The 24,899-nt window shown below is 34.3% G+C and overlaps 1 protein-coding gene, 1 non-coding gene and 1 pseudogene across 4 annotated transcripts; 1 reads left to right on the top strand and 2 right to left on the bottom strand.

The window, feature by feature from the left end:
- Positions 1-8,250: 8,250 nt before the first annotated feature.
- Positions 8,251-10,575, bottom strand: LOC114181075 (acyltransferase GLAUCE-like). 3 transcript variants are annotated; one of them, XM_085670883.1, is made up of 3 exons: positions 10,081-10,575; positions 9,526-9,958; positions 8,251-9,492 (listed from the first exon to the last, which is right to left on the bottom strand). In XM_085670883.1, exons 1-3 carry the CDS (start codon positions 10,522-10,524, stop codon positions 8,537-8,539), a joined length of 1,833 nt encoding a protein of 610 aa, XP_085527009.1. In that variant the 5' UTR covers positions 10,525-10,575; the 3' UTR covers positions 8,251-8,536. The 3 variants fall into 3 exon arrangements, with proteins under 3 accessions (XP_085527009.1, XP_085527010.1, XP_027923211.2); XM_085670884.1 differs by having other exon boundaries at positions 9,592-9,958; XM_028067410.2 differs by having other exon boundaries at positions 8,251-9,958.
- A 6,664-nt stretch (positions 10,576-17,239) lies between these two features.
- Positions 17,240-24,293, top strand: LOC146888837 (uncharacterized; annotated as a pseudogene).
- LOC114167986 (small nucleolar RNA R71) lies at positions 17,765-17,870 on the bottom strand. Its single transcript, XR_003600585.2, has one exon. It is a non-coding gene; the product is annotated as a small nucleolar RNA R71 (small nucleolar RNA).
- Positions 24,294-24,899: the final 606 nt, after the last annotated feature.

The raw sequence follows: 24,899 nt of genomic DNA, 5'->3' as shown, positions 1-24,899 counted from the left end.
TTCAAAATAATCAAAAAGATCAATAATAATGCTTATTAATTAGATCGTCTTGCTGAATATGGTGTGTATCCAACTTTTAACATTACTAACTTAATTCCTTTTACAGGTACTATGGATGATGAGGATGACCACTAGGATTTGAGGGCAAATCCTCTTCAAGGGGGAGGGGATGATGTGACCCCACAAAGCCCAATTGCACCTTCAAGCTCAAGCCCAAGCCCATTAAAAGGCCCAATAACAAGAAGTGTGATTAAGAAGATTCAAATAGGCCTCCCAATAGATGGACAAAAATCTAATGGGCTTGTCATATTATTTTCATGGGCCAAAGAAATCAACAAGACTTGAAGAAGTGCATCAAAGCCTAGTAGACTAGATTTTAAATTGGGCCAATATTTGGGCTTTGCTTTCAATAATGGTGTAAGACATAAAAATAGGTGTTACATGTACAAATGGGCTCGGCCCACTAAGAGTCTCCCTTAGGCCATGACTTCCTCATGGATCATGCATCCCATGGAGCCAAGTCCACACTCCACCCATGTGCCTCCTTCATCCAAGGGCTAAGAGAGTGTCTTCTTTTCCAAGTCTTCATCCAAAGGCTAGGAAGATGTCTCCTTCTCCAAGCCATCATCCAAGGGTGATGATTAAAGCTTCTCCTCCAAGCTTGATCTAAAGGCCAAGAATTAGCCTAGCTTTTAGGCTCACATATAAAAGCCAAAAGTAGACATTTGTACATTTTACTCTTGAAATTTCTAATAGAATGTTTGTGTTGAGATCACTCTACTCTTCTATTATTTTGAGAGCACCTAAGCTAGAGGTTTAAAACATTTCCTCTAGCCACCTTCCACTAGTCTAGTTTCTAGTCTAGTTTTCCTTTCACCACTCCGAATTCCATTGCTACAAGAGCCTTAAACACTTGTCTCCATCAGGTTCACCATGGTAATCTATTTGGAATCTGTTTCCATCATTCTTTTCAGCTTCTCAGATTTGTTCTCGAAACTGTGGTGCACGTAGCTTAAGTGTCGAGGTTTTCCGCTAACTCTTTCCAGGTAAGGGAAGTTAGGGTTCTTGCGTTTTTCTAACATGTTGATGTTTGGCTGTTGTTCTTGATATAAAATGTCATATTTATGTTTATACTTGTATAAGATTGAACTGGTGTTGGCATTGTATTGTTTCCATGGTGTTTTCCTGTCTTGTTTGTGCAAACAATGGAGGAACCCGACATTCTCGCCCAAGCGGATGTGCCTCGCCTAGGCGAGATTGATAGCAACTCGCTCAGGGTTTCTGCTCGAGCTCTCGCTCAGGCGGAGAGCTTTCATTTTGAGTGAGTAGTCATCTCGCTTAGGCGAGAACAACTCGCATAAGCGAGTGATATAAGATATTCTTTCACTAGCTTACCCTTTTGCTTGTTTGTATGTTTGTGTGTAGTCTTTCTCCTTAGTGATGATCATCAACTTTATTGATGTGAGCAGATGTAAGAACCCCTGGCAGTGGTAATGATAACGGAAGTGTCACAACTTGATGGTTATGGACGAATATCGGGCTCATTGTGGAGCCCACGACAGATGGAGTTTGATTAGATTAAAATCCTCTTATTTTGGACAAGACTTTATGCTACTTTTAAACTAGCGTATTTCGTTTAGGCTGTGTGTGACCTCTTTCCTTTTGGCATGGATATGCATGGTGTGCAATATACCTCCATAGCCAAAACTCTATACTCTCTGAATACTTTATATATGCGACATTTTATTTAATGGGATTTACCTATTTAATTGGGACATTACAATACATCCACTTTGTTTTTTTAATAATGGAAATAGATGTGTTATAATCTAATTTAAAATAATTGAAGTACAATTAGGTTAAAAAATTATTGACTAGCCTAACAATGAACGAATTAAATATAATATTTATAAAACTAATTTGTACGCTTAACCAGCTTTATAGTAATTTTTTTTAAATAATTAATCAGTCATAAGTAATTGAATCATTCTACATTAAAATATTTAAAATTAATTCTCTATTATATAATATATCAAAGTATATGTTTTGGAATAATAATATTTTACTACACATTTTTAAACAATATTCCAATTGAAATATTGATGCCCTTTAAGACGATCTTGGTATCTATCTATCCAGTCTTTGACTATGCAGGATGATGTATAGCCTTATCAAACCTCAAACTTTACTACAATAACTAACAAAAGACAAAAACAAATCTGGAAAAAATCTCTCTTTGAATATTATTATGAAATGTTCTATTTTATTAGTTTTATACTACTAAAATAAGATGTTACACCTATAATATTTTTATGTACAAAAATTATATTTAAAATAAAACATTCAACAAATAGTTTTTAATTTTTAATGTTTTACTGCAAATTGTTATTCAGAATAAAAATTTATATAATTAACCTATACATAAATAAATTCGCAGGTAATTATAATATTTCTTACAAATAAATTTACATAAGAAAGTTTACATGTATTTTCTGCAGAAAAGTTTTCAATGTAAAATCTCTAAATATTTTATGCTAAATAAAATCTCTAAATATTTTATGTTGAATAAAATCTTTAAATATTTTATGCTAAATACATTTCATATGAAAAATCAAATGACTTTAATGTAAAAAAGTATTTTTGATAAAAGAATATGTTAATAATTAGGAATTTTGCCATTGTTGTCATGTTAACATATTCCACCACACGAAGTTTTCCTTTTTTTCTTAATCTCCTCTAGTGTTAGTTTCGCAATGTCGAAGTTGATGTGAGGAATCTTCTCTTTTCTTCTCAGACCTCTTGATTATTACATTTTCTACTTTTTTTTTTATATTTTCAATAAAATTATATAGTAAGATTTTGATTTTGATTTTATTTTTATATTTTTATTATTTAGGAAACTTTTTTTTCTATGACACAAGATTTCAAATAGAAAAATTTAAAATTTTATTAATTTAATTAAAAAAATTATTTCATTGTTAGTATTTTTTTCTTTTTTTTTATATTTTTTTCATATAATTCTATCACAACATTTTTATTTAACTCTATTACTTTTATTTTTTTTTAAAATCGTTATATTTTCCTGTAGCATAATACTTCAAAAGCTTTAAAATTTTACTAAATTAAATTAATAAGATATTTTTTTCATTTCCTAATTCAAAATATTTCTCTATTTTTTAATTTTCTCCTTTTTTTCAACATAATTATGTTGTTATAATATTTATTTTATGTAATTCTATTTTTTTTAATGTTTTAGAAGACGCTATTTCACTCCAACACAAAATTTGAATTAAAAAATTTAAATATTATCAAATTAAATAAATAAGATAACATTTCCATTAGATTTTTATTTAATACTATTATTTTATCTTTTAAAACAATAATTTACTAATATTTTATTTATTTAATTAAACAAGTTTTGAATTTTATCAAACTAAATATAAAAATATATTTTTCTTCATTTTTCAATTTAAAATATTCAGAAAAATATTTTGGTATTTTTAATTTTTTTATCATTTTTTCAATGTAATTCAATTATTATATATTTTAATGTATTTTTTTAGGAAACTTTATTTCATTAATTTTTTCTTATCTTGTTTTTATAGCACAAGGTTTCAAAGGATCGATCGATCACCACTAGACCAAAAGCTATAGCCTTTAGTCAGGGCGCAACTCTTTTTACTTAAGAGTGTAACAGTCTATGTGTCACGATTTAAGTATGACCCAGCCAACTTAGCCTCTTCTGCTTTAGCCAATAATTGGTGTTGTATCTTTCCAGTGAACCTCCTTCTTTTAAGATCCTAACAAGTGGTATCAGAGGCAGCTTATGGTGACCAATTGATGGAGCTCCAACGTGTGGTGGAAGGTAGAAACTCCATAGGCAGCAGAAATGGAATGGAGATAAGTGTTTAAGGCTCTTGTAGCAATAAAGGAGAACTAGACTAAAAGCTAGGCTAGTGCAAGGTGGTTAGAAGAAATATTGTAAACCTCTAGCTTAGGTGCTCTCAAAATAATAGAAGAGTGAACACAAGCATTCTATTAGAAATTTCAAGAGTAAACTCTACAAAATGCAATAGGACTCTCTTTTATAGAAGAGAAGGTCACTAATGCACATGCACATGAAATGTGTTTTGAAATGAAATGCAAGTCTTGGAGAAGAAGTCTCTCTCGTGACCCTTGGATGCACATGATGGCTTGGATGTGTGACAAGTGGCATGACACTCCTTTTCAAGCTAGAATCTGCACCTCCCTTGTGGTGAATGTAGTGTCTCGGCCAAGGCTCCTTATTAGGCTTGGATTAGCCCAATTTAAAATCCAATGACAAGTTTGTTTAGCATACTATTTATGAATGCAAGGCCTAAACAATGGACTCAATTTAAAAGGCTATTCTAATTCTCAATCATGCAATCTCTTCATATCTTCACATCTTCTTTGGCCCATAAAAAGTGTAATTGAAGTCCATGAGAAGTGTGGCCATTTTGAGAAAAGCCCATTTGGATCTTCTTTAAAATACTCCTTGTTATTGGGCCTCTTAGTGGACTTTGGGCTTAAGATGCATTTGACCATGAGAATTGGGCCTAGGCATTGGCCCAAGCTATAAGCCTTGGGGTTGATGCATCACCGACTCAAACGAAATAACGGTATGGAAAGGGGTACTCATGGTTGGGGATACTTCCGCTGGAGGGGAGTGAAGGGGAAATACAACACCAATGATACTTGAGTCCAACCACATAAGGAATTAACACCACCCTTAACCCAAAATCTTAAGGTAATGGGTTTATGGGTCTTCACCCTTATATAGTGCTCTACTATCTCATTTATACCCAATGTGAGACTTACATGTTGGTTTATGAAAACATCAAAATAATAAATCCTCTATATAATTAAACAATTCTCAAACCCTCAAAAGCGTACCTTATTATTGGGAACTGTAGATGGAAAAGATGGTACCTAGTCTTCCAACTATAGAGCACTTGAAGGTTCCCTCTAGATTTTCTCTCCAAATAGGGAGGGAGAGAAATGAGCAAGAATAATACGTAATGTGCTCGTAGATGGGGACCATAACCATTTATGTAACTTCTGTTAGTTACTTACTTAATTTCAATATTCCTAATTTGGCCTCTCCATCAAATTAGAATATTGTTGGCATCTACACATTTAATATATCATGACATGTATATGCTCTTAGCCATAAATTTAATTAATTAGATCACTTAAAGTTTCGATCATAGACAAATTTTAATTTTATATCCAAATTTAAAGACTAAAAATATATTTAATCCAAAAATTATGACATTAATGCATTTTCTTATATATTTCTCATCCAAAGAGATATCATCGTGTTTCCAAGTAGAATCTACTTCAAATTGCGAATAATATTGATACCATGTAAAAATAAATTACTTAGGTGATATTTAGCATCGAGATTTCACTATAAAAAATCTTTTCCCACCAAATAAATAATTTATGGGGTTCATAACATTCTCTTGTTACGTTTAAGAACAGATAGTACATTACTGAAATCTTCTTAAAGTAGAAAAGGACTATCATCAACCGGTGTCAATAAAGAGAAGACGTTGTATACATAGGACGAGAACATCACAAATTCTAGAGATTTTGATAAGCTACTCCATATCATGGTTAGGATTTAATGTTCTCACATATAATAAAGCAGTCTTTTTAAGTTCTTTTTGTATTTAATTTCTAACAAATACTGATATCTGAAGCAATGAAGAAGAAAACCCTTTTATTTTGTATATTTAAAGTACGTGGAATTAACATGGGACTCAAGTTGCAGGTGAAATTCAATATATTCTTATGGAACAAAGAAATGATCGAACAAACACCATATCACCTGAAAATCACCACTTACAATTAAAGTATCCATATAGTGGAATATTTCGGTCACCACTTATTACACCACACACACACACACACACACACACACACACACACACATATATATATATATATATATATATATATATATATATATATATATATATATAATTAAACATGTTGATGACCATATGAAGAAAACATGGATCAAACTGAACGCAAGAACGTGTGAAAGAGGTTCTCAAATTTTTCCAATTTCTTGGGAGGAAGAGCCACTATAATGTTGATCCCATCATCACCACCTGCGACAAAGGGAGGAAACAACAGAATAATTTCCTTCCGTTGATGCACCACAGGGCAACAATATTTGGGCTTCCCCCACGGATACTCCACCTTTTCAAACCCTAATCTTTGCCACGAAGAAATCAAAACCCTAATCTCTCTCCCTATTAAGGAGTTCCCTCAGTTACCAAACTTATATACCACTTGTTGGTGTGGTTTGGTCATCTAATGACTTAAGCTGCCTGGGTCGTGTAACCCTTTGGGTCGCCTAACACCTTGGTTGTCTAATGGCTAAAGTTGTTTTGGTTCGTCTAACCCTTTGTCTTCTAATGCCTTAGTCTTCTAACACCTTAGTCGTCTAACACAATGACTTAGGTTATCTAGAGACTTGTGTCATCTAATGCTTTATTTGGTGATTGCTACTGTTGAACTCGTCTAACAACTTGACTCATCTAATACTTAGACTCGTTTAATGCTAAGACTTGGCCTTTGCATTTACCAAACTTTTTTCTTTCATTGACACACACAACATATGAATGTTAATCATTTAAGCACATGTAAGTAATAATACATATCATACATTTTGATCTTCATACCACTTTGATCAATTCCTTAATCTTATTATCTTTATTAGGCATTCTCTTATATTTGCCTAATCACAACTTTATTACTAACTAGAGACTTACTCGTCTGGCTAGTGCAGCGAAGATCTTTGGCTTCAGTTTTTTTCGATGCTATACTTCAGTTCTACAATTGAAGTATATTCAGGCAAAGTAAAAAAAAAAGGAGGGGTTTAGGCTTTGGTTCTTAATCGAAACCTATACTTCAAGAATAGGCTTCAGTTGGTGTCATTATATGTTAATTGATATAGGCCTTGGTTTAACCTAGAATTGAAGCTTATACTTTTACACTCAGGTAAACCCTTTTAAAAATGCAGTCGAATTTTTGAAAATATTGACAAACTTTAGGCAACGCTTATACCTTGATAGCATGAGTATAGAATTGAAGCCTATACTCATGTGATCAATGTATAGGTTTCAGTTATCCTTAAACCATTGCATATAGTTTGCCAATAATTTCAAAAAATGTAAAAGCTTTGTTTTTCTTGAAATCAAAGCTTATTAGGCGAAGTTAAATGTTCTTTTTCCATTAGTATTTGGTAAAGTGTTTTTTATCATCAAAACCTTATTGATTGTTAAAGTTCATCTACTTTAATACAATGATGGAAACTTAACCTTTGGGACTGGAGATCCCATTAACAATGTTCATATAGGTAAAAACAAGTCAATGGTTATATCTACTAGCACTATAATTGATTTTAAATCAAATTTGTCCATTTCAATGGTATGTGAAAGTGTTACACATTGCATTATTGAAAGGGTAAATTTTATAATTAAAATTCTATGTGGTATAAGAATTTTAGCTAACAAAGTTTGTAATAATTTTCATATCCCTTAGGATGGTAGATGATTTGTGACATGCACTTGATAAAATCGCCTATATGAGTATTGTGTGGGGTAGCTTGTATCATGGCAAGATCTCTAGAGCAGTCATAAATATCAAGCACTTGCATGACCCAGTAAGTGCAACACAACAATAACAACAAGAATTGTGGAAGTGTAATGAGATTGATAAATTGCTAACATATACCTAATTGTTTTCTATTCATATAACGTGTTTTACCAAATACGCTATGTGAGAAGTTTCTCGATGTAGGATTGATTCATATAGTTTTTCATCGTGTTTCCATGTAGAATCTACTTCAAATTGCAAATAATATTGATACTAGGTAAACATAAATTACTTAGGTCTTATTTAGCATCAAGATTTCACTATAAAAAATCTTTTCCCACCAAATAAATAATTTATCAGGTTCATAACATTCTCTTTTTACGTTTAAGAACAAATAGTACATTACTGAAATCTTCTTAAAGTAGAAAAGGACTATCATCAATCGGTGTGAATAGAGAGAATTTGTTGTATACATAGGACGAGAACATCACAAATCCTAGAGATTTTAAAAAGCTGCTCCATATCACGGTTAAGATTTAATGTTATCACATATAATAAAGCAGTGTTTTTGCATTCTTTTTGTATTTAATTTCTAACAAATATTGATATCTGAAGCAATGAAGAAGAAAACCCTTTTATTTTGTATATTTAAAGTACATGGAATTAACATGGGACCCAAGTTGCAAGTGAAATTCGATCTATTCTTATGAAACAAAGAAATGATCGAACAAACACCATATCACCTGAAAATCACCACTTACAATTAAAGTATCCATATATTGGAATATTTCGGTCACCACTTATTACACCACACATATACATATATATATATATATATATATATATATATATATATATATATAAATAATTAAACATGTTGATGACCATATGAAGAAAACATGGATCAAACTGAATGCAAGAACGTGTGAAAGAGGTTCTCGAATTTTTCCAATTTCTTGGGAGGAAGAGCCACTATAAGGTTGATCCCATCATCACCACCTGCGACAAAGGGAGGAAACAACAGAATAATTTCCTTTCGTTGATGCACCACAGGGCAACAATATTTGGGCTTCCCCCACGGATACTCCACCTTTTCAAACCCTAATCTTTGCCACGAAGACACCAAAACATCCCCACGTGGAAACCCATCACACAGCTCTCCACGGTCTATAACAGACCTCGCATACTCATCATTCATTCTCTCTGCACCCTCCTTCACCATCTCCACTAACCTTGAAAACTCACCCTTCTCTAACTCCTCGTACTTCGCCGTGGCAAACGCCGTTAACACAGCATTTCCTACAAAGCCTTCCGGCAACGGAGGGTTCAATTTGGAGCGTATGTCCACGGGGAATAGTACGGTCGATGATCCCATTGGGTCATACGGTGCTGATAAGGCCTTGCACCGCCATATATGGGCGGTGATAGCGTTAAACCCGGTGTTGTTGTCATTGGTGCTTCCCTTTGCTTTCTCCTTAAGGCTCACAATGTCTTCGGGGGTTAGTTTGAAAACCCTAAAGTCCAATTTTTCTTTGGAATCATCAAAGACGTTGGACCCAGTACCCTTGGAAACATCAAAGACGTTGAACTTAGTACCTTTGGAAGCATCAAAGACATTGGACTCGGTACCTTTGGAAGCATCAAAGACGTTGGACTTAGTACCTTTGGAAGCATCAAAGACGTTGGACTCAGTACCTTTGGAAGTATCAAAGACGTTGGACTCAGTACCTTTGGAAGCATCAAAGACGTTGGACTCAGGACCTTTGGAAACATCAAAGACGTTGGACTTAGTACCTTTGGAAGCATCAAAGACGTTGGACTCAGTACCTTTGGAATCATCAAAGACGTTGGACCCAGTACCTTTGGAAATATAAAAAACGTTGGACTTAGTACCTTTGGAAGCATCAAAGACGTTGGACTTAGTACCTTTGCAAGCATCAAAGATATTGGACTCAGTACCTTTGGAAGCATCAAAGACGTTAGACTCAGGACCTTTGGAAACATCAAAGACGTTGGACTTAGGACCTTTGGAAACATCAAAGACGTTGGACTTAGGACCTCTGGAAGCATCAAAGACATTGGACTCAGTACCTGTGGATGCTATGAGTGAGTAATCGAGCTCGGCCAACTCGGGGTGCGCGAAGGTTACACGTGGCGGGGATCGTGCGGCCAGGAGGTGCCTGTCGTGGCAGGGCATCACAGGCATGGGCTTATTAGCAGCCAGTGCAGCAAGGTTGTCCAAGAAGGTTTTGAAGCTAAGTCCGTCAAAGGCTGCGTGGCTTGTTGTGAAGCCCATTGCGAAGCCACCACAGTCAAAGGATGTTAGCTGTAAAGTTAATGTAACGTAATGAATTCATTAATTACTTTTTTAACGTTGTACTCATGGTTGAAATGTAATGCTTAATGATGATGTGAAACGTAAATTTGCAAAAATGGAAACAATTTTACCTGCACAGCGCACAGTGGAAGATCCTTATCCTTACTCTTGTGAACCAATTTTGCAAAAGCTGGATTGGGATAAGCCAAGTCTCCAAGCTCACTTAACTTGTGCTTACTTGAAGCCACCACAAACGCAGCACCTTTTGCGTTGCAATCTATCTCTAATCTTTTGGTTTCAGCATTCTGTCTCAACCTTCCGGCTAAGAAGGAATAGTGAACAAGAACATCCTCCAGGGCCTTCTTCAACTTCTCAGCCACCTTTTGGAGTGAAAAAGCTTTGTTTGCTGCGAAGAAGTGAAGCGTCTCCACGTCAAAGTTTACTACCTTGTCGATGTTTGATAGGAACAAGCACTTATTCTCCGTTTGTTTGGATGGAAAAATGGTTGAAGTTTCGTGGATTGTCACCTTCAGATCTGAGAGAGGTGATGCAGATTTTTGGCCAGAGGTTCCCATGTTTGAAAAACTGAACCAAAGTGTGTAATTAATGTTGTTATGCAGTGAGTATGTGTGTTGTGGTTTTGGCCTTCACCTTATATATACACAAACACGTAGTGGGCATCATCTTTGCGGAAGCATGCAACGTGCACACCATGCACATCTACCATAACGCGCTTTTATGAGCATTGAACTCACCGCAGGTTCAGATTTTACACAATGTCAAGGGATAATTATGGCAGAAAATCAATAGATTCTGTGCATTTGGTAGTTGGTACCTAGAAAGGAGAAAGGTAGAAGCCGAAAAAATGGACAATTAGTTTCAAAGCAAATCAAATAGAATAACAATGAAAGTTATATATTAAATTGGGATAAAGTAAAATAAAATTAAATATATTTTTTAAATATTTATTTTAGAATATTATTACTACTGTTTATTTTTTTATTAATATTATATTATCATGATTATGAAAGTCTCATAATATTATGAGAAGACATTTTAGTGGAAAATCATTATTATATATGTTCTATTTGAAAAAATTGTCCATTTCTTTTATCCGGTGAACCATAATTATGAGTCTCATTCTTTTTTTTTTAGTATTTGCTTACACTTTTTCCCATTTTTAGTTACAAAGAAACTATATGAAGAAGTATGTGTTCATCAATAACTAAAATGACGGGATGATAAAAGTTCAGTTTATGTGTAAAAGATAAAGAGTCACTTTGATGAAAATTAAAATTATAGCATTTGAAATTAAATTTGCATATATATTAAATTTTCACTAAAGACATTCGTTTTAGGACTATAAATTTGATATAAACTCTCATATTTAATTTTTTTTCCTAAAACTGAACAAAAATATATAAAATATTAATTATTTTTAACTAATTTAATTTTCTAAAAATATATGAAAATATTTTATTTGATCTCTGAACAGAATTGACCTTATTCTTACATACTTTTATTAATCAAAAACCAAAGTTACGTAATTATATGTAAAAGTATTTGTAAGAATTGATATTTTTAATTTATTTTTTCTTTTTTGGAATATTAATTAACGAAGTTTTATATTTTATATAATTCACGTTATATATCCACAATATAATATAGTACGAGAGACTTGTAACTCAAACCACTATGGTGTAAACTATAATATTGTATAGAAGTAAATATTTAATTAAAATTTTATTATACATGAATTATTTTTAAATTATTAAGTATTGCATATAAGATGACTATGTAGTCATACATATATTTTAAATAATTTATTTTCTAAGTTTGTTATATTAAAATGGTTTATAAATACTAAATAATATGTTTAGATAAAATATTTTAGAATTTATTTATTAAAATAATAATAAGACGAGTTTTCAAAGTTCATTTATTAGATTTTTTTTAAAATAATAAAATGACACGTCCGATGACATATTTTTATGATTATTTTTTTAAGATCATTGTATTTAAACAATTTTAAAAGTATTAAATAATAAATATATAATGATGTGTGTAGTTATACATACACTACAATCACTGCAATTAGCTACCATAAAAAAGCTTCCACCAGAAATGAGATGCTATTTGCAAAGGACTCTCTTAGTTTGCTAATGAACACAACAATATTTTGAAGATTTTTGCTGTCGTTCATTAGTCCAACCTTCCCTATTAAAATACTAGGGGTGACTTCAAAAAAAAAAAATACTCGTCTTAAGCTAAGAGTGGCTTAGAAAAAAATATAGTTAAATTTGCACTCATGGCACTCGTTTTAGGACTATTACTTTTTATTAAATGTATAAATTTTATATTTAATTTTTTTCCTAAAACTAAAAAAGAGATTATAAAATATTAAATTATTTTTAACTAATTAGTTTTTCTAAAAATATTATGAAAGCATTTTATTTGATTTGATAAGAATTGAGCTTATTGTCACATATTTTTATTAATAAAAAACCAAAGTTACGTAATTATATGTAAAAGTATTTGTAAGAATTGATATTTTTAATTTTTTATATTTTTTGGTATATTAATGAAGTTTTATATTTTATATAACTCATGTTAATATATCTACAATATAAGATAGTACGATAGACTTGTAACTCAAACCACTATAGTGTAAACTCTAATATTGTAGAGATTAATCTGAGTGAGCAGGAGTTGGAACTTGTGGAGGCGACAAAGTTGGATACTTCTATAAATGTTTTCTTGGAGTTTCAAGCACAATCAATGGTTATGGTTCGGAAGGTAGCTAATTTGCTACAGAGAGAGCTGACTGATGAGGCTAAGAAGAAGGTTGTAAAAGAGCTTGTTGTCTTCAAGAAAAATGTGGATGACGACCAGGCTGCATGGGCTAATGAGAAGAACATTTTGAAGAGGAGATCAAGAAGTTGGAAGGATGGAAATTTGTTGTTAGGAGTCTAACAAAAAGTTGAAGGAAGAATAGGGAGAGGAATAAGGAGGTGGTCAAAGCTAAAGAGGCGGTTCTTGTGGAGGTTGAGGCTGAGGTTGCTACCCTTTGTCAATATGTTATTTATGAACATATTAATGGTTTCCAGAAGGCATTGAGACAAGTTGAATTTATATACAAGAAAGTTCCTACAAGTGATGCTTGTTTCAGTGTGAATCTGGACATATATGATGGCCACATGATTGATGTTGAGGAGATCACAGTTGTTAAAGCTTCGAAGCGAGCGATCAAGAATGCTGAAAAGGAGAAGTCAATTGATAAAGGGACAAATAGGATGAGTTCTTCACCCACTATCAGCCACACAATTGAGGATGAAGTGATGAAAAATATAGATGATGTTGTTGAGGATTAGCTTGTTAGTTTATGTTTATGCTATAACATTTAAATTAGGTTTTTTGTATGTTGGTCGAATATATTAAGGCCTTTTCTATGACATTTTTTTTTTATCAATGAAAAGCTTAACTTTTTACTTCAAGTCTTGCGTTTTCATCCTGTTATTTTTCTTGTTTGATTGCTTGAGTGAACAATTAAGAGTTGGTGGGATTAGTTTGACTAGTGTCATTTAGATTAGTGGTCGAGAACTATATAGGTTCGAACAATACCACATAGATTAGTGGTTCAGAACTAAATCATTGGTTCAACTAGTACCACTTAGATTAGTGGCTAGGAACTAAATCATGGGTTTGACAAGTACCACATATGTTAATGGCTAGGAACTAAATCATGGGTTCAACCAATACCACTTAAATTAGTGGCCAAGACTTGTTGTGAAGCAAGAGAAAAGAGAGGAATGAACTTTTGTAGTAACCATTTTTCATTAATGATGTTGGTGCCTCATTAAAACCTTTCCGGCCAAAACCCTTAGGGAAACTGACTGGATAAGGAAAGAGTACACCAAGGTTACAAATTATTGAATTGAATGAAGCGTTTAACTCAAATAAAAATTTAAAATGAGATACATACCAAGTGTCGAAGATAGGTTCGTCAGACAACCTTTTTAGTCTATAAGCGTCTTTGTCGATATCATCAAGTACGCTGAAAGGTCCCTCCCAATTTGCTTAGAACTTGCCTTCATGTTTCCTTACATTGCTTGCCATTCGCCAGACTAGGTCCCCTTTATGAAATGACCTTGGATGTAACTTGGAGTTATATTTTCTGGATGCCTTTTGGTTGGTTGTCGCTTCCTGAATATGGGCTTTTTATGTTCTTTCAACTAACAGGTTGAGATTGGTATTAAGGCAGGCTTCATTGAGGTCTTCATTGTAGTGTTCACGCCGTAAGGTTGGTTTTACGATCTCTACTAGTATCATGACATTAGTGTCATATACTAGGTTAAAGGACGTCTCCTTCATGAAAGATTGGGGAGTGCACTTGTATGCCAACAACACTTCTAACAATTCTTCTAGCCACTTGCCATTGGTTGAATCTAGTCTTTTCTTCATCCCTCATATCACTCACAAATTCTGGTCAACCATATGCTACCACATGGCAGAAACCCTAAGCACACATCTAAGCCAATCAAATTGTGTCATGTCACTCATATTCTTCCCCTCAAACCCTAGGAAAATTTCACCACCATTCCCGTACCACTACGCCACCACCATCAATCATCTCGCTAGCGGCAGCATCATCTTCATGCATCTACAACAACATCATCAACCATCCAAGCTTCACTCATCACCACCAACTCTGCGTCTGAAGAAGAACGATGCATCCAGGTGATGCAACAGCAGAACCTAGTTATGCACATTCGTCAATCACCACGTATCAGCAGCAATTCACGTTGCCGACGTTCAACCTCAGCGCTGCAAGCATCTATATTCACGCACCAAAACATGACGTAGAACCATGAGCTCCATAATCCATGTGGGCCACTAGAAAGTTCAACGGCGAGCAGCCACCAATAGCAGATATGGGACTGCGATGAACCACCATGCACCTACAATCATGCTGGCACCACGAGTGCAGATCTGCACATGAATCTAACAACAGCATACGCAAGCCATACACTTGAAATGTAGAAACCTAATGGAGGAGAAAGAGAAACTTCATTTGAGAGAAATAAGGGACTGCCACATGTCAACTCCTCATTGGGTAGTCAACAGGTCAAACAACCAAGAGGTGTTAAAAGTGTAAATATTAATATATTTGAATTTCTGTGTAAATTTGGACCACACGATTGCAAAAGGCTCGTTTGATAACGTTAAAGAAAATATTAGTTGTTGATAATTTATCATATATCTTTAAGTAATTAATTTATTTAATTATATCAGAAATTATCAACCAACTACATTTGTCAAATAGTTTTAAAATTGGGTTTATCTCTCCAAATATTTTTAGATATTCATAACTATTATGAAGATAAATGATATTTATGATTATTTTAAAGATACTTGAGAGATTTTAGCAACAGAAAAGCTCAGTCCAAGTCCTCTATAAGGACACCAAGGAGAAGTAGAAAAAATGAGCTCAGAACTTTAGAGTTTAGGAACCCTTTACAGGGCTTAATTTCGTTCTTTCTTTCTATTCTTCTCCTAATTTTATTTTATATTTATTTCATGGAGTGCTAAGCTTTAAGGGTTGGTTCTACTATAATTTCATTATATGGATTCGAGGTTAGAATGCAATAATTGGTTTGTTCATTTGATTATTGTTGTGATTTATATTTTCTCTGTCTTTTATATCTAAATCAACTGAAAGCAATGATTTTTACACTGTAACAAGTTAGCACGATGTTAAATCTACATAAAATATCAATCATATGAGTTCAAGGCTTTTTAATTTTAATTCAGAATTTACTTTGATTAAATTTAGAAACTTTCATGTGATTGAATGAGTCTTACCAATGATTGAGAATGTACTTTGATTTGAGGTTAAAACTTTAACTAGAATTAATCATGACCGTACTTTGACTAATTAGCTTTTTGCTTGATATTAGAGGTAAAAAAATAAACATGATTAGGAATAGTAATATTTAATTGACAATGTACTTTGGTTAAAGGTACTATGATTAATCTACAAAGTTCTTACTTTTAATTGAGAATGTACTTTCGTTAAAGTGGGAACACCAACAAATTAGTTAGGAATTTACATTGATTAATTTGCAAATCTACAACAATAATTAATTGAACATTAATCTTTAGATAACCAATGATGGATCTATTTTGAAAAAGCATTGGAATCAATATATTTTCTTTATCATTATTTTTTATATCTTTTTATCTTTATCTTCTTCTATTATTTTTTCCAATATTATTTGACTAACCCCTTTTGTATAGTTTTCATAAGAACTAATTTGTCAAGAATCAATTATACGTTTGTTGGGAAACGACGTAGGGTTGACTTTACCCACACTAATCTTTTCGCTACTTACTTAACAACACTAAAGTTGTTACAAATAAGTAGTATTAATTTAATCACTTCACGATAGCGTTATCAACTTATCATTTATGATTTCAACAAGCTAATGTAATGCATCAAGAGGATCTTCCAAAGATAGAGAAATCTTCTTGGGTTGAGTACTTTCCTATATGTGCAATTGAGTTTAAATGGAATATAACTTAATATTGAATATAAATAATTTATGAACAATTTCACAATTGGGAAATTGTGGATTGTTTGTGATTATAAACAAGACAGGTTAGGTTATGTCACAATTGAGAAATTGCGCCTATCTAATTAGTTTGCAATAGAGATGATTATTGATTTCTCATGATTTTATTGAATTTTTGTAAACTAACCTAAGGAATTGGGAGTTCAAATTCAATGAATAGATTTTACCTACTAAGGGATTAGGGGTAAAATAGCTCTCAGTAAACTCAAGTGGATGATTACATTGCTTGCATCGATTTAAAAGGAGTGGAATTCTATAGGAAAAAGTACGATATCAATCCTCTAACAATTCTTCTATTGATTAAAGTTTTTGTTATAAATTTTACGCTTGTAATTCTATTGATTCACATTTGCTCAAAATTACGTAAATTAGGAATCTAGTATTCAACAAGTCAATCCTAGAGGACAATATTTTATTACTACATTAACGATTGGTTCACTTGCCAAACGTTTATCAAGTTTTTGGAGTCGTTGTCGAGGATTGATTTTTCTTTTGATATTAGTGATCTAATTTGCTTAAGATTTGAGTTTTAATTTTTAGGTAGTCAAAATTGTTTGTGTTTTCAGTTTATTATTTTTTCTGTTTTAATTATCTTGTTTGTTGTTAATTTGTTTTCACATGATTTTTGTTGTTAGAATCTTGTGTCTCTATGTTGTTTATGCGAGGTATAGTTGTAGAAAAAATCTTGCTTTTTGACCTAGAAATTGAACATACTATTAGACACAATATCACAAGAAAGAAGAAGCAAGAGAGAAAAGCAAGGCCATTAATTGATAAGAAAGAGCACATATCAACAATGGCCGAGGAACAACCTATGAGGAGGACTCTACTTGACTATTTGATGCCAAATACAAATAATTACCAAGGGAGCATCACGAGACCTCTTGTTCAAGCCAACAATTTTGAAATCAAGCCTACACTATTACAAGTCATCTAGTAGAATCAATTTGGAGGTGCAGCTTCAAAAAATCCTAATTCTCATCTAGAGAATTTTCTGGCCATTTGTGACACTTTGAAGATTAATGGAGTTTCAGATGATGCAATCCGCTTGAAGCTTTTTCCTTTCTCATTACGGGATAAAACTAAAAGTTGGCTTTAGACACAACCTCAAGGCAATATTTCTACATGGGAAGATATGGTTACAAAATTTGTAACCAAATACTTTCCTCCATCCAAGTCAGTGAGAATGGGAAATGAAATCACTAATTTTGTGCAACAAGAAACTGAATCTTTGTACGAGGCTTGGGAAAGGTACGGGGAGCTATTGAGGAAATGCTCACATCATGCTTACCATATTTGTTGCAAGTCCAAATATTCTATAATGGTCTTGCACCATCTTTTAAAGCAATTCTGGATGCGGCAAGTGGAGGATCGTTTAATTTGAAAACACCTGAGGAAGCTTTAGAGACTCTTGAGTTAATGCCAAGTAATACAGTGAATATGCAATTTGACCGATAAAATAGAAAAACTGGAGTGTTAGAGATCAATACCTTGGATGTTATCCTTGCCCAAAACAAGTTGTTAACACAAAAAAATAATGAGTTGACGTGGAAGTTGGGTAATATGCACGCAAAAGCAGTTAATAGAACGTCTCTACTATGTGATTTTTGTGGAGGAATGCATCAAAACGGTGACTGTCAAGTAACTTAATAAGAGGCGTAGGTGAATGCAATGAGCCAATAGTAGAATCAGTTTGGTAGTAATTTTTCAAATTAGAGGAACCCACCAAACAGACCTTGGAGTGGTCCAAATCAATCTAATCAACTAAAGCCTCCTTATCGATATCAAGCACAATCTAGCAACCAAGGAAGTAAGTTGTCTAATTTGGAGTGTTGTGGAAAAGTTAATGGTCCAAACCTCAACATTTGTGGAGCAGACTTCTAATTTCATGAATGAGACAAGGGCTAACCTCAAGAATCAAGAAGCTTCAATCCAGAAATTGGAGAATCATATTGATCAACTTTCATGACAAATCTTAGAGAGGTCTCCTGGAACATTCCCTAGTGACACCATTTCAAACCCAAAGGAGCAATGTAAGGCAATTCAATTGAGGAGTGGAAGGTTGGTAGAAAATGAGAAAAAGAGTGATGTGAGTAGTGTGAAAAATGCACGAGGAGATGAGATTGTAAAAGAGAGTGAAAAAAATGATCGGAAAAATTGTGAGGAGAAGAGTGAGGGAGAAAAAAAAATGAAGAGAGTGAAAAAGGTAAAATGAGAGAATATGTTCCTACTATTCCATTCCCTCAAAGGTTGAAGAAAAAAGATCAAGAGAAACTATTTGTAAGATTTCTTGATGTGTTTAAGAAACTCCACATTAATATCCCATTTGCGGAGCCATTGGAACAAATGCCAAGATATGCGAAATTTATGAAGGACTTGTTGTCTAGGAAGAGGAAGCTGCAAGAAGATGAAACCATAATGCTCACAGAGGAGTGCAGTGCAATAATTCAATAAAAATTACCTCCCATGTTGAAGGATCCAGGAAGCTTTGTGATTCCATGTGAGATTGGAAATATAATGGTAAGTATGGCATTGTGTGATCTTGGAGCAAGCATCAATTTGATGCCTTTATGCATTTTTAAAAGGCTGGTTATTGGAGAAGTGAAACCTACTACGATAACTCTCCAATTGGCAGATCGTTCAGTGACTTATCCATATGAAGTAATGGAGGATGTCTTAGTAAAGGTTGATAAATTTATCTTTCCATCTGATTTTGTGGTCCTTGACATGGAAGAAGATATTAAAGTACCAATTATATTGGGAAGACCATTCTTAGCTACGGGAAGAGCATTGATAGATGTACAACAAGACAAGTTGATGGAAGAGTGGTTAAAGATAAAGTCACCTTCTTCATAAATGAAGCAATGAAGCATAAGGTGGACAAGAAGGATTGTTTCCGAGCTGAAACCATTGAGTCTTTGGTGTTAAAGGAAATTGATAATCATGGGAGGAAGAGTCTATTGGAGCTCACTTTGTTGTCAGGTATGCGAGCAGAGGAGTTACGTGAAGAAATGAGTGATGAAGAGGTGGTTCAATGTGCCCATCAATTAGAAGTTCTTAAGCCTTTATTTAGTTCTACCAGAAGAGTAGAAGACCTTAACAAGATTGAAGGTGGAGGAGACGAGACATTCAAGGTAGAATTGAAACCACTTCCTTCTCACCTTAAATACAGTTTCTTAGATGAGACAATGCTCAATCCTGTCATTATAAGCAATGAACTTACTGTTGTTGAGGAAGAGGAGCTTGTAAAGGTGTTGAGGGAGCACAATACTGCTATAGGTTGGAAAGTTGATGATTTGCAAGGTATTAGTCCTATGGTATGCATGCACAAAATTTATTTAGAAGAGAACTTCAAACCTATTTGTCAACCACAAAGAATGCTAAACCCCACAATGAAGGATGTGGTCAGGAAAGAAATGAATGGGTGGTGCATGTGCATTATTACACGTGGTAATTATTTATCCAATTTTTGATAGTGAATGGGTGAGCCCAGTTCATGTGGTGCCTAAGAAAGGTGCGATGACAGTAGTGAAAAATGAAAAGGATGAACTCATTCCCACGCGAAAACTGACTAGGTGGCGCATGTGCATTGATTATAGAAGACTTAATCAAGCCACAAGGAAGGACCATTTTCCACCCCCGTTTATAGATCAAATGCTTGAGAAATTGGATGGACATGAGTACTACTATTTTCTAGATGGTTATTCTGGTTACAACCGAATGGTCGTGGCTCCTGAAGATCAATATAAGACAGTATTTACGTGCCCCTATGGAGTCTTTACATACAAGAGGATGCCCTTTGGTCTCTGCAATGCACCTGCAACATTTCAAAGGTGTATGTATTCCATTCTCTCTGATTTGGTTGAAAATTGCATTGAAATTTTCATGGATGATTTTTCTGTATTTGGCTCTTCATTTGATTCTTGCCTATCTAATTTGACCTTAGTGTTGAAAAGATGTCAAGAAACTAATTTAGTACTAAACTAGGAAAAATGTCAATTTATGGTAAAAGAGGGCATTGTTCTTGGTCATGAAATTTCTGCCAAAGGTATTGAGATAAACAAAGGTGGAAATAATTGAACAATTACCTCCTCCATGTAAAAAGGGTAAGAAGTTTTTTAGGACATGTAGGTTTTTATAGGCGGTTTACTAAAGATTTTTCTAATATTGCAAAGCCTATGACAAACCTTCTAGAAAAAGAAGCTCCTTTTGTGTTTGACGATGCATGTTTGCAAGCATTCATCACTTTAAAGAAATAACTTGTCTATGCTACTATAATTAAAGCACCTATTTGGTCTTTACCATTTGAACTTATGTGTGATGCTAGTGATTATGTTGTGGGTGTTGTATTAGGACAGAGAAAAGACAAAGTGTTTCATGTTATTTATTATGCCAATCGTATATTGAATGAGGCTCAAAAGAATTATGCCACGAATGAGAAAGAATTGCTTGCTATAGTGTTTACTTTTGATAAATTTAGATCTTATCTTGTGGGGTCTAAAGTTATTGTTTACATTGATCACGCTACTTTGAGGTATTTGCTTGCTAAGTAGGATGCCAACCTCGATTAATCCATTGGATTCTCTTGTTACAAGAGTTTGACTTGGAGATTCGAGATAAGCAAGAGAAGAAGAATTTAATAGCTGACCACCTTTCAAGACTGAAGATTGGTGGGGATGATGCTCGAGAAATACAACCTATTTCACAGGAGTTTCCAGATGAGAAGTTACTAGCCATTACTACTTTGCCATGGTTTGCAAACTTTGCCAATTTTAAAGTTGTTGGTATAATTCCTCATGCCTTGACTTTTCAACAGAGAAAGAAATTCTTGCATGATGTTAAAGGTTATTTCTGGGATGATCCTCTGTTGTTTAGAAGATGTGGTGATGGTATTATTAGGCGATGTGTTCCTGACAATGAGTTTGAGAGTATCCTTTCGCATTGTCATGGATCCGATTATTGGGGGCATTTCAGTGTTGAAAGAACAACTTCTAAAGTTTTACAAAGTGGCTTCTATTGGCATACTCCTTTTAAAGATGCTCGTGGTTTTATTGAGAAGTGTGATAGATGTCAAAGGGTAGGAAATATTTCCAAGAGAAATGAGATGCCTCTAAACAACATTTTGGAAGTGGAAATTTTTTATGTGTGGGGTATTGATTTTATGGGGTCATTTCCTTCCTCTTTTTCAAACAAATACATTTTGGTTGTAGTGGATTATGTGTCAAAGTGGGTGGAGGCTAGCGCATTACTATCAAATGATGCTAAAGTGGTAATTTCTTTCATCAAAAGGCACATATTTTTGAGGTTTGGGGTGCCAAGAGCAATCATTAGTGATGGAGGTTCACATTTCCATAACAAGAAATTTGCAGCACTTTTGGGAAAATATGGTATCAACCACAAGATCGCTACTCTTTACCATCCACAAACCAGTGGGCAAGTGAAAATTTCCAATAGGGAGTTGAAAAGAATTTTAGAACAAGTCGTGAGCTCATCCAAGAAAGATTGGTCTAGGAAACTAGATAATGTACTTTGGGCTTACCGTACAACTTTTAAAACTCCTATTGGAATGTCTCCATATCAACTGGTGTTTGGGAAATCATGTGATTTACCGGTGGAATTGGAGCACAAAGCATTTTGGGCTATTAAATTCTTGAATTTCAATTTGAAGATTGCAGGTGAGAAGAGATTATTGCAGTTGGATGAGTTGGATGAATTTAGGCTACAGGCCTATGAGAATGCTAGCATTTATAAGGAAAGAACCAAAAAATGGCATGATAAAAGAACTGTGTATAGAGAGCTTACACCAGGACAACATGTGTTATTATATAATAGTAGGCTCAAATTGTTTTCTAGTAAGTTAAAGTCCAGGTGGTCTGGCCCGTTTGTTGTGAGACAAGTGTTTCCCCAAACCTCAATTCAAAAAGAAGTTTTAGAGTGAATGGTCAAAGATTAAAGGTGTATGTCGGTGGTGTTTTTTAAAAAAATATGGCCAATGCTGCATTAACATCACCACAGACCAGGTATTCTGAATGAGTGCTCTTCTCTTAAAAAAAACGAAAAAAAGAAAGGGGAAATTCAACAACGTGACTGTATAGTGTGCAGAAAAGGGGAAATTATTTTTCACCCACCAAAACCCTAAGCCCCCAATTTTCTCGTCCAATTCTTTTTCCTCTACTCTGCTCACGTTTTCCACTCTGCTCACTCACGTTTCCTCCTTCGCACCATTCATCGGCCACCATCACTGATTAGCACCGGCGACAATGTGTCGTTCAAATGGCCTCCTTTCGACCAGGAAGCCACCTTGTTCCGCTCAAATATTCGCACCTGTCACCATGAGCTCATCTCAGTCGTCGCAACCTTGAGCCTCTCCAGAATCTCGAGCTTCTCCATAACCTCAAGTTTTTCCAACATCTTGAGCCTCTCTAGAACCTCGACCCTCTCCTACACCTAGTCGTGCGACTTCCACGTATTCTTAGACAATGGAGACGTCTACCGGCACCAGGAAACAAAGGCATTCTTCTTCCTCTACGGACTATGACCATGATATTGCCTTCCAAAATGAAGAACAAAAACACAGGTATGTTTCTCTGATTAAGCGGGTTATTCTCCTTACTCGGTATATTGATGAAAATACTTTGAATACATTGGGGAAGTTAGACGGAATGACTGCGATGCTGAATAAAATTGGTTAGACCACTTTTGGGAACTTGAAAAACCTTGCTTATGAGAGAATCACTCTTAAATTTCTTAGTTCTGTGAGCACAAATATTTTGCAGGGAAAGAATTGGATAGAGGGGTTAATTAAGTTCTGATTGCATAAAATTAATTATACTCTTGAGTTCGCTGAGTTGAATGTTATTTTTGGGTTTCCTTGCGGTGGTGAAAGGAGGTACCCTCGTGTTTTTAATGAACATGCCTTTTGGTGTCGTTTATCTACTGCTAGTCAATTTGTTTCCTCTGATTTTGAGGAATCCCACATCCATCACCCCTATTTTTGATATGCTCATCGATTATTAACTCACACATTGTTTGCTCGGGCTGATAGCATTGTTACTATGAGGAATTCTGAGTTATTATTTATGTGGGGTATGGTCAATGATATTCACTTAGACTCAAGTGCATGGTTAGCTCGTCAACTTACTAAGGTTGGGCAAACATCCTCAAGAAACATAGCAACTAGTGGGTTTATCACGGCTATTGCTCTCTATTTCAACATTCCCTTGGAGGATGATAAGCCAATTTCGGGGACCTCTCGTATTGATCTTGATATGCTTGTCAACAATGATATGTTGGTTAAATGGGATGGTCAATATTGTTTGGTGATGAATTCCATAGATGGCATGGCATCTCAACCTCTACCTAATCATGCATTTACTATAGTGTATGGGAGAGACATGTGGACGTTCTCAGCTTCTCATGCACGCCATTCCTCTCCTCCACTTTTTCCATCTTCTCGAGTGCCATCCAGCATTGCAGATTCTCTCATGCTGAGGCATTTGCCCATATCCATCAGTCCCTTACTAAGCTCCACTTGCAACAACAACGCCATTACAATGAGTTCGAGCAATTCGGGGATACTCAACTCCTCTATAAGTAACATTTGGAACAATTGCTCCAAGACACTATGGCTTTGCTCCGACACCACCATTAGAATTGTTGTGAGTCTCTGCCTTCCTTTCTTAGTTGTTTTGTTTATGTTGAGGACAACTTAAACATCTAAGCTTGGGAGGGTCACTTGCATGTTAGTTGCTGCATTTCATTTTGTTGTTGCATTTGCATAGCATACACATTAATCTAACTCAAGTCTAAGTTTATTCAATCATATTTTGGGAAGCACATTAGATAATTGTTGGGAACTCACACACTACACAAGATGAGGTCTTGACACTTGACATGTAAGGAAGATAATTTTTCAATGATAAATTTAAAGAGGTTCTTTTTAGGTTTCTAAGGTGACACTCATTACATTTGGTTACTGGAGAAATGTTTGTCAACTTAACAACATAAAAAATAAATAAAAAACAAAAAAAAGGTGAAAAAGGAGAAAAAGAAAGAAAAGAAAAATGAGAGTCTAATTATTAATAATAATAAGTGAAATGGACATCCCTTTGAGAATGTTAGTTACTAGGAAAAGAGACACTCATTTGAGACTAGTATGGTAGGTGCAAAGCATTTGAGTCGAGGATCCATGCTTAGTTAGCAGGTAAGTGTTTTCTAGGCTAGAGATCTAAGAAGATATCCTTTTTGAAGAGAACTTTAAAAACAAAATCAAAGATTTTCCTCCTTAATGTTTTGTGCCTCTACTCATGGAATAAATT

This window comes from Vigna unguiculata, chromosome 1, assembly GCF_037176805.1.
Source record: "Vigna unguiculata cultivar grain cowpea cultivar isolate G323 ecotype 2 chromosome 1, ASM3717680v1, whole genome shotgun sequence".
Taxonomy (NCBI): Eukaryota; Viridiplantae; Streptophyta; class Magnoliopsida; order Fabales; family Fabaceae; genus Vigna; species Vigna unguiculata.
Note: the sequence above shows the minus strand (reverse complement) of the source record. Positions and strands in the feature narration are given on the sequence as shown.

What these genes read in the sequence shown, in the direction of transcription:
- LOC114181075 (XM_028067410.2), bottom strand. Translation starts at nt 10,524, where the DNA reads ATGGGAACCTCTGGCCAAAAATCTGCATCACCTCTCTCAGATCTGAAG. An exon ending in TTCCACTGTGCGCTGTGCAG is followed by an intron (nt 9,959 to 10,080) that starts GTAAAATTGTTT and finishes TTAACTTTACAG; the next exon opens with CTAACATCCTTTGACTGTGG.